The sequence below is a fragment of the Cebus imitator genome, unplaced genomic scaffold (assembly GCF_001604975.1).
Source record: "Cebus imitator isolate Cc_AM_T3 unplaced genomic scaffold, Cebus_imitator-1.0 Scaffold167, whole genome shotgun sequence".
Taxonomy (NCBI): Eukaryota; Metazoa; Chordata; class Mammalia; order Primates; family Cebidae; genus Cebus; species Cebus imitator.
Window position 1 is genome coordinate 2,032,052 of NW_016107482.1, and position 10,515 is coordinate 2,042,566.

Sequence of the window (10,515 nt, forward strand, 5' to 3'; positions counted from 1 at the left end):
GCAGAAGAATAATGCGTCTGGCAGGTGTGAGCTTTGGCCTATTAAACTGTCAAGCTGCATTAAAAAGAAAAAAAAAAATAACTAATGCTATCAGCATGCCATGAGTGCAAATTCCATCTTAATATCTCTTCAGAATTTTGTAGCAACAGTTTAAAGGCAGTAGTATAAATATTTTCCACCAAAACTTTAACCTGTTTCCATATTTTAAAAGGTACCTACTTCTTAATTCTGCAGACTGGTAAGAAGTCTTCTCTCATTAAAATAATACTAATTCTTAATTTCAACAAACAACAGTAGTTTTGGCTTTGAATTCAAATTTTGATATATGTTGGAAGAGTAAAGAAGGAGACATCAGGACCAGGAAAAAGTAAATTAAAAGCAAAAAAGGCAGAGCTTTCTTTAGAAGTTTCAAGGTTTTTCAATTCGTAAGTCTCTATGGCTGTCTATGCTCTTATGATATGGCCAAGTTAGACAGAGACTTAGAAATAGCAGCAATAAAGCACACGGTGTTTGAATCTGAGGCATACACATCTATACTTTCAAATAAAATAAGTAATTTTCCAGAAACATTATCTCTTCCAAATGGGTTACTTCCCTCAATATGTGCTTTTTCTCTCTTTAATGTTATTTATCTTAAATTCACTGATGCAATAGGCCACAACCACGTAATCTCTCTTGAACGTTAAGAAATGACAGTAAACCAAAGAACTAACTGCAATATCCCATGATTTAACAGATTTGAGCATCAACATTCTGAGAGAACCAACAGTGAAGTTTTAATGTAGACAATTATATCTGCTATTTTTCGTGGGCCAGTATCTACATCATGCAAACCTTCAGGAAACAAACAAACAAAACTGATTTATTCATCACAGTATCTGTAGCACCATGGGTGGTATAGAGGATATACTAAACCACTGTCCTCTTTAATAAGGAATTTGTCCTTTTTGTACAAAAGGAAAATGAACAAACTTGCTTTTGCTTTGCAATGAAATGATATTAGTGGTACTGAAGAAAACTGACATACTAGATTTACTACATATATTTTTCTTTTCATATCTACCATGAAAAATGCTTCCTAGTCTTTGATTTACAGTTAAAAATGTCATACAAAGTAATCTTTTTTTAAATTGTGAAGTTCAGTTGCATAAATTCCATGTATCCATTTTAATACCATCTCTTCCTGTTTCCTCTATCCCTACTCTACTCTCTTTCTGATGAATGGGGTTTGGTTTCCTTGTTCCAAAGGTCCCCTAGGATTAGTGTCGTTTCTTAATAATAAGCCTGGATGTTCATATTGTCTCCCTTTACCTTCTGCTAGGACCTTTCATAGACCATAGTGTTGAAGTTCAGTGTTGGTCCAAATCCTCCCATCTGTTCAATAGCAGTTCAAATGGGAAGAAAGCCCAGTAGGCAGATGTCTCCCATCCTTAGAACAATGAAGATATTTTATTGGCTATTTGATATGGTTTGTATCTGTGTCCTCACTCAAATCTCATGTTGAATTGCAATCTTTAATGTCATAGGTAGGACCTGGTGGTTAGTGATTGGCTCATGATGGAAGATTTCTTGTGAATGGTTTAGTACCATCCTCTTGCTGATGTCTTTGCCATAATGAGTGAGTTGGTGAGATAAAATTGTTTAAAAGTGTGTAGCATCTTCCCCCTCTGTCTTCATCCTGCTCTGATCATGTGACATACCTGCTCCTCCTTCGCCTTCTGCCATGACTGTAAGATTCCTGAGGCTTCCCAGAAGGTGAGCAGATGCCAGCATCATGCTTCTTGTACAGCTTGTAGAATCGTAAGTGAATTAAACCTCTTTTCTTTATAAATGACCCAATCTCAAGTATTTATGGCAATGCAAAAATGGACTGATACAGTATTATTCCTCAATCTTAATATAGTTCTTTTTTACCTGATAATTACAAAGCACCAGAAATAAAATAACAAGTCATCTGAAGTACCTTGCTTTAACACTTTGATTCCCCAGTATTATTGTCGGCTTAGCTAAAAGTATCAAGGGTCATATGAATGCTACACATGGTGGTAAGATTTAACAAAGATTTTTTTTTTTCTTTTTTTAACAAGAGGATGTTATTGGAGCTTCCATTACACAAAGCAGGTGCCATGAAAAAGGTCTTGGCTTTGTAGTCAGTAAACCCAAATTTTCCCCCTTTCCAAGGGTGTTATAATTTGGTTACTGATTTAATAGTATCAACATTTCTGCTAAGACTCTAACCAGAAGACTGATCTCATTCAGGTAGGGAGCTCAAATTTATATCTCTTCTCTGTTCAGTAAAAAGGTGAGAAATTAAAATTTTCCTAAATTTGTAGTACCTCCTTGCACCTGGTAAAGTAAAAAAAAAAAAAATACCTTATTTTGAGGAAAGTGCCTTGATTTTTAATCTTTAGAATTGTCGCAAATTAATTACAATCAATATGAACACACACACGTGCACACACACACACACACACACACACAGCACAAGGAAACAAACTACTGCAGGAAAACCTTAGAAAACAGCAAGTAACAGACTGGGACCCTTACAGACTTCAGATGTTGGGATTATCACAGACAAAATGTTCAATAACTATTAACGAAGTGCCTGAAGGCATAAAAAGGTGGAAACAAACAAAAGAACAGAGACAACAGATTATCTTTATTAATAGGCATGCTTTCAAAATAACAAAATATTATTTTTAGAAATGAAATATAAAATCAATAAGAAACGATTCATTGAATATGATTAGACACAAAGAGAGGACCAGCGAATGTGATGATAAAGCCAAATTAATTGCCCAGAATGCAACATGTTATATCAAAGAGTACAAATTATAAAAAGAGGATAAGAAATAGGATGATGGAATTAGCAAGTCTAAGTTCATATAATTAAAATCTAAAAGATTTTGAGTAGATAGAATAGGAGGAAGTAAGAGTTGATACATTGAGAGTTTTTAAGAACTGATAACAGACACATATGAATGATAAATATGAATTGGATATATAGATACATATGAACTAATGAACAGGAAACATAAAAATATCAAGTAAGATAATTTTTAAAGAAATCCACAAGCAGACACCTGATGACAAAACTGCAAAACACCAAAGAAAAAGAGATGACTTTAAATCAACTTGTAGGTGGTAGGCATGGGAGTGGTCAGAGCACCTTTAAAAGCAGGACAGATGGACAGCTGACTTCTCAGGAGCAAGCAGGGAAGCCAGAAAACAAGAGGACACTGATGTGCCAGGGAGGCTTTGAAACTGGTTCTTCAGGAGGAAGACATAGGAAAAGCCTTGGCTTTGAGCATTTCTGACATCCACAGTGTAAACTCTCCTAATACAGCTGATTTCAAGCTGCCATCCTGCCTCCAGTGAAGGTTGCAGAGGTGGGGAGAGACATGTATACCTGGCTCTTATGGGCGGGTGCCATTGGCTCCATCACACCTCTGACCCATTTCTCAACATCTGATAGAAAATATTCTTCAACATTTAATTGAAGATCTAACAAAATTATCTTCCAAGATTAAAGGTAAAATAAAAACCTTTTGTTCAGATATGTATATATATAATATATATATTATATATATAATGAAGAGACCCTTAAACAGAAAAGAATTCAAAAGAATTTACTTCAAAAGAAGAAAATAAAATCTGGCAGAAAATAGAAAAGTCTGAGATAAAGGAAGAAATGAGGAATATATAAACTGTGTCTGTATTAATAAATAAAAAAGCAGTATGTAAAAATATAACGATGATTATTATTAGGAGGCGAAATGGAATCAGAAATAAATAACTCAATCTAGGATCAGTGTTGATCAGTGTTCTTCCAATTGCCATTTGAGAAACTCAAATGGACATTTTTTGACCCTACTGCAGCTAGGTTTCTGGATCAACACTACATCTGGAAATTATAAACCCTTTATGAAGCTGGAAGTCTGTAGCAGGAGTCATTTTTCTGCCTTTTCAGCTCTTTCTACTGGCAAGCAAAAGCAGGGGACCATGATGCCCCTCCACAGCCATTTTTCAGAGACCTCCTCCTTCTACTTGTGAATTTGCATACAGTATGGGGCACAGGGAAGTCATTGCAAAAGACCTCAAGAACCTACACTGTAAGTGCTGCAACAATTTCGTCAGCAACTAACTTACTGTGTTAAATGTGTTTCTGCTTAAAATGCCTAGAGTTATTCATGTTTTCTGCACTGGACTGCGATAGAGAGAGTTAGAAAGAAAACGGTAGAATCACAGGAAAAGTTGGATACATAAAAAATAGGCTGGCAGAAACAAGTCTGAGTACAAGGAGACCCACAATGTAAAAGGACCTACATTTGCCTTTACGAAAAAACATGGAGGGACAGATTGTGTATGTAAAATAAAATTTAGCAGTGTCCTTCACAAGATCATCTATAAAGCTTAAAAAAAAAAGAACCACTGAAAGAAAAATGAATGGGCAACGAGGCCAGGCAAATACTAAGTTAAGTGAAGCTGTAATCGGCATATTAATAATAGGCAAAACAAATTTAAGCATAAAAAGACATTACTAAAGTTTAAAAAGATCATTAAGCGTGATAAAATGTTCACTTCATCAAGTAGATATAAAAATTTCAATCTTGCATGCATGTAATGAATACTCTCATCATATATAAAGTGAAATTCACAGAACTTCCAGTAGAAAAAAAGAAAATTCTCTATCATAGTAGGAAATTACAATGCCTTTAATATTTTTGATCAATTATTGAGTTATTCAAATCCTTATGTACTCATACATTTAAGTTAAAATTAAATAAAATTTAAAAATATATTTTAAAATTAAGTAAATGAGTATTCTGCTTAATTACTTTAATATTTTACCTCTTGCAAATTGTTATAAAGTGGATAGAAATGCAGTGCCTATTTCTGCCATAGACACATTCTGACATTTTGTAAGAAGAAATCTTGGTTTCAGGCTGAGTGTGGTGGCTCATGTCTGCAATCCCAACACTTTTGGGAGGCTGAGGTGGGCAGATCACAAGGTCAGGAGATCAAGACTATTCTGGCTAACACGGTGAAACCCTATCTCTACTAAAAATACACACACACACACAAAATATCTGGGCATGGTGGCACATGCCTGTAGTCCCAGCTACTCCAGAGACTGAAGCAGGAGAATTATTTGAACCCAGGAGGAGGAGGTTACGGTGAGCTGAGATCGAAACAGAGTAAGACTCCATCTTAAAAAAAAAAAAAAAAGTCCTGGTTTCAGATCTCAGATATTATGGGATCAAAAGGCTCCAGATTTGAATCCTTAATCACCCTAATGAAAATTATGTGTTTACTTATTTTAATAAAGCCCACTGGAAAGGTATGAACTAGAACAAAATACCTGTGACTTTGCCCAGGGTGAGTGACCTTATAACCTTGAATTCCACTTCTGGAGAGAAGTTATAACTGAGTCGCAGCTGCTGGTCCATCTGCAAGAAATCAGGAAACAAAGTCACATCAGCAGAGGACTGCAGGTAAGAATAAAAGGATCCCATCTGGAAATAGCTTAAAAAAATTCACACAGAGAGCAGACCCCCCACTCCCTCCCCGCCGCCTGAGGTTTTCTCTCAGGAGAGATTAGTCAGGTCTCCCTAATTCTCCCACAATGCACATAAAATACCCCTCTCTTTCTTCTTTGTGAAATAAGGGCTTCCACACAAGTCTTCTCCCTGGGAAACTGTACACAGCTTTTTACAGGTATTTATCTCCCCATGAAGATTTTCTCACCAAATTCTTTGCTGCAAACAAGCAAACCAATGAAACCTGCTCAGGAACTTGCTGTGCAAAATTAGCATTAATAGGAGGCAGGAACTCATTTTTTATTTCTCCCTCTTGCTCTCAGTTTGTCCTTAGGGCCATCATTGCCCCTATTGTTCCATAATTCTGACCTGATCTCATTTAGGTGTGGGCAGAGAAATTTTCCTGGGCAAGGATTGCAGTTCGACAAAACATGTGGTCCTGGGGAGGAGAAGGTAGTTGAGCAGTTGCATCCAACATGGACGGTTGATAATCCCATCTTGCAGGGGTAAGCAAAAGCCACCGCTGGAAAACTTTAGTAAGACCTTATTTCTATGTCCATGCTTTAGGGATCTCCTTGCTTCACCCATTGCTAATATCAGCTCCAACCATTCTGTCCCCTCCAGATTCCTAGGCAGCCCTCTCCATCCATCCCCACTTATTCAAACTAGACAAATCCTATTGGTTTCTTCCAGACTCTGCTCTGACCATGCATAGGATGTCATTTCTGGAAATAATCCTCATTATTTTACCGTTCACCTGTAAGAAGAGGAGACTAAGATCCCATCGGCCATTTGCCTGACTTTGCACAGCTTCAGTGCAACCCAGCAGGGATTCATACATAACCTCCCATATCCCCTGCGGTGACTTTCCTTCGGCACCTTTCTGCTCAGAATGACTCTCCACTGCTCTCAGGCAACTTACATTCCAGAGGAGGGAGAGAGGGCAGAAAATTTGTTAAGTAAATACATTGTGTTGGAAGTTAGGTGCTGAGAGGAAAAAAAAAGTACAGGCAAGGATAACGGGGAGTGTCGGGTTGAAAACCAGGAAATAGGTTGCTGTATTAAATAAGCTAATCAGAGATGGCCTCAATGAGAATGACTTTTTGAGTCATTTGCGTCCAGAAGGAAGTACAAGAACTGGACATGCATGTAGATAAGGAATAGCATTCTGGGCAAAGCAGTGAGTCCAAGGGCTCTGCAAATAGCAAGGAGGCGAAAGTGGTACAACTGAGTTCTAGGGTGCATGTGATAGATGAGGCTAGAGAAGCAACCAGGAAAAGAGCAGCGGTGTCAGATCATGGAGATCTTTATAAGCCACTGGAGGGCCTTTGGCTTTTTCTCTGCACAAGAAAGGAAGCCATTGAGAGGGTGTGGACAGAAGAATGCCAAGATCTGACTATTCCTTTACCAGGATGACTCTGACTGTTGAGGATAGGCAGCTGAGGAACATAAGGAGGAATGAGGAGATGGCAATCAAAAGGCAACTATAAACAGAGATCATCCAAGCAAAGGACAAGGGTGGCTTGGGGAAAGGTAGATGCTATTGATCCACGGATGCTGCATGGAAGAGAAGGAGAAAGAAAAAGAGAATACCACAATTTCCAGACTGGGTACTTGAAAAATGAAGCTGCCACTAACTTGGATGTGCTTATGGGGGACGAGGTCATTGTTTCAGGGGGACTTCCTAATGGGTCAATTTTAACTATTTATTTAAATATTCTGACATCTGACAGACATTCATATAGATATGTCCCGTAGGTAGTTGATATAAGGTCTGGAATCCAGGGACAAGATTAGTGTTAGATATGCATTCGGGATTGATTCATCAGCATATACATGAAATTTAAAGCTGTGAGATTGAATGAGATGAGCATGGAGTGAGTGTAGATCAGAAGCAGAAGTGGGAGTCCTGGGGTGTTCTAACGGGTAGAGTTTTGAGAGATGATGAGAAACCAACAAAGAGTAAGCAACTAACACAAACAGAAGGCTCAAAGGCGAGAGTTATACCCTGCAAGCAATAAAGACTTAACTTGCAAGAACAGGGAGGAATCCCTACATCAGTTGGCAATGAGAGGACAAGAAAAAGTAATACTGAGATGTGACCACTGGATTTTGCAAGGTAAGCACACTGATGCTTTGAGAAGCACAATTTTGCTGCAGCACAGAGGCAAAACTCTTTCAGTAGAGGTATAAGAAAAAGGTAGGGAAAATTTGAAGAACAAATATATTAACAACATTTCCAAAAATTTGGGCAAGAAAATGACAAAGACAATGGAACAGTATAAGAAGTCAGATAAGAGAAAGGTTTTCTCTCTTTAACCAGAGATAGGCTGGCTTGTTTGCTTGTTTAGAGTTGTTATCATTGTATATTAGTTCTTAATGTATGTAGTAAGTATTTGTTTTATGCTTTGGGGAGCCATCCAGTAGAGCTGGAAAAAACTGACGAAAGAGAAGGAGAAGGAAACATGCCGGAGTGATTTTCTTCAGCAGGATATCAGATCTGGCCCACAGGTAGTAAAGTCGGACCTTAGCTAGAACCATGAACTATCCAGGTGGGAAAGAGATTGCAAACACAGATGTGGCAGGTAGGTAATGTGCTTTTAAGAATGTGTGGATAGTCTCTTCTGAACGTTATATTTTTTACAAGAAGTAAGAGAGCAAAGTCATCCACTGAGAGTGAAGACGAACTGGCAATTGTTAGCAGGATAAGTAAAGAGAAGAAAGTATAAAATGGTCCACTAGGAGAACAGAAAAATTAAAAAACATGGAGTGATTGCTGGGCAGATGCAAGTGCTTGCTGGGGGTGATGGCTCTAAAGGGGATGATCTGGACTCTGCCTATTCTCTGTTGGGATCTGCCATCATCTGCTGCTGGCCCTTTATATGGAGCCCACTGAGATCTCATGGGGTGCCTCCCACAGAAATGCTTTCAGATAGCTTTAGCCTGCGCCCACACGGACGCTCATCTTGAACTCTCTCCTCTTGCATGTGGCCAACTCCTATTCATCTTCAAGACTCAGCTTACTTCTCACTTCCTCCAGGAAGTAAGTACTGATGCCAGGGTGTGATCAGTACCCTCTTCAGTATCATCTGTGGATGATGCTGCCACAGCCCTTCCCACAGCCTATTGTGATTTCCTCTTTTCTTGTGTGTCTTCCTCACTTTAATGCAGCCCAGGGGTTGGCAAACTGGAGCAGACACTAGTATCACCTGCTGCTTTCCCCTCTTCCGTAGACTCTGATTTAGTAGATGTGGTGTGGAAATCACCAATCTCCATTTCTTTTCTTTTCTTTCTTTTTTTTGAGATGGAGTTGCCCTGCCTCCCAGGCTGGAATGCAGTGGCACTATCTCTGCCCACTGCAACCTTCGCCTCCCAGGTTCAAGTGATTCTCCTACCTCAGCCTCCTGAGTTATTGGGATTACAGGCATACACCACCACACCTGGATATATTGTAGTTTTCACAGAGAAGGGGTCTTGCCATGTTGGCCAGGCTGGTCTTCGACTCCTGATATCAGGTGATCTGCCCACCTCAGCCTTCCAAAGTGCTGGGATTGCAGGCATGAGCCACCACACCTGGCCGAGAATCTGCATTTCTCTTTTTTTTTTTTTTCTTGAGATGGAGTCTCACTCTGTCAACCAGGCTGGAGTACAATGGCATGATCTTGGCCCACTGCAACCCCCGCCTCCTGCTTTCAAGCAATTCTCTTGCATGAGCCTCCTGAGTAGATGGGACTACAGGTGAGCACCACCATACCTGGCTAATTTTTGTGTTTTTAGTAGAGACGGGGTTTCACAATGTTGGTCAGACTGGTCTTGAACTCCTGATCTTGTGATCCACCTGTCTCAGCCTCCCAAAGTGCTGAGATTACAGGTGTGAGCCACTGAGCATGGACCAAGAATGTGCATTTCTAATAGGGTCCCACGTGATGCTGATGCTGGTGGGACATGGGAAGCACATCTTGAGAACCATGATCCTAGTTCTTCCAAGTCTGTGGACAAGTGTGATCTGTAACTCTCTTTCCAGCACTAGGCACTACACTGACATGGGGAGAAGCTTAGAAAAGTTTGATAGAGTAGCCAAGGCACACTGGCTGAGTGGGAGAAAGTAAGGATGGTACCTGAATGGTAAGCTCTCTTCCCTCTCGGTTAATCTTCAAGTGGTGCATCCTCCTGTTGGCAAAGTTCTCCGCATCAATGGTGAATATATGGGATTCTTCCTTGCTCAACTGATAGCGAACTTGTAAGCTTCCTTGAAAGAAAAATATTAGAAATTAGAATTTAAAGCAGCACCTATAAAATGCAAATATATGATCAGGTTGGCTTTTAATTGTTTATTAGGCCCCCAAGTCTTAATCCTTCCATTAATCAAATTTTAAAAATATATTACATATGTTTATCAGGGTCCATACAGAAAATTCTGAAAAGAGCTGCAAAATTTAAGAGAGAAAGAGAGAGAGAGAGAAAGAGAGAGAGAGAGAGAGACAGTGTGTGTGTGTGTGTGTGTGTGTGTGTGTGTGTGTGTGTGTGGTGCTATCAGAAACCAAAATGCCAGTTTGGGAAATAAAACATCTATTTTGTAATTGGATAATTAAACTTTAATAAGGTAGAGTTAAGATCTTTTCTATGTTCTCTTCAATTCCTACCACTTCCTATAACTCTCTTTCTTCCTAATTGCTGTCTTCCTTCTCTTTCTAAGGACTGGAAAGAGAACTCTGTCTTGTTATCACCCATTGACGTATAATCCCCCTGATGGGAGTGTGGCTTGGTTAGATCACAGTCCCTCACTTTAACCCTTTAGGGCCCTTTAACCTTCTTAACAATTCACAGCCCATTGGAACATTCAAATTTTACTAGGAATGTGTTTTGCAAACAGATGTTAGCTATTCCTTGTTATTTAGGTTAGAAAATCAATTTACTGAATTTACTGGGTCTCAATCAGCATTTCTTTCTTTCTTTTCTTTTTCTTTCTTTCTTT

General features: G+C 39.1%; 1 protein-coding gene across 1 annotated transcript in view; it reads right to left on the reverse strand.

Annotated features, from left to right (window-relative positions):
• CNTNAP5 (contactin associated protein family member 5) overlaps positions 1–10,515 on the reverse strand; it is an 865,582-nt gene that overhangs the window by 53,643 nt on the left and 801,424 nt on the right. Inside the window, exons 20-21 of the mRNA XM_017544214.2 lie at positions 9,659–9,789; positions 5,363–5,450 (exon numbers count right to left, since the gene is read on the reverse strand). Of these exons, the coding sequence (XP_017399703.1) occupies positions 5,363–5,450; positions 9,659–9,789 (219 nt within the window). The remainder of the gene's footprint in view (positions 1–5,362; positions 5,451–9,658; positions 9,790–10,515) is intronic.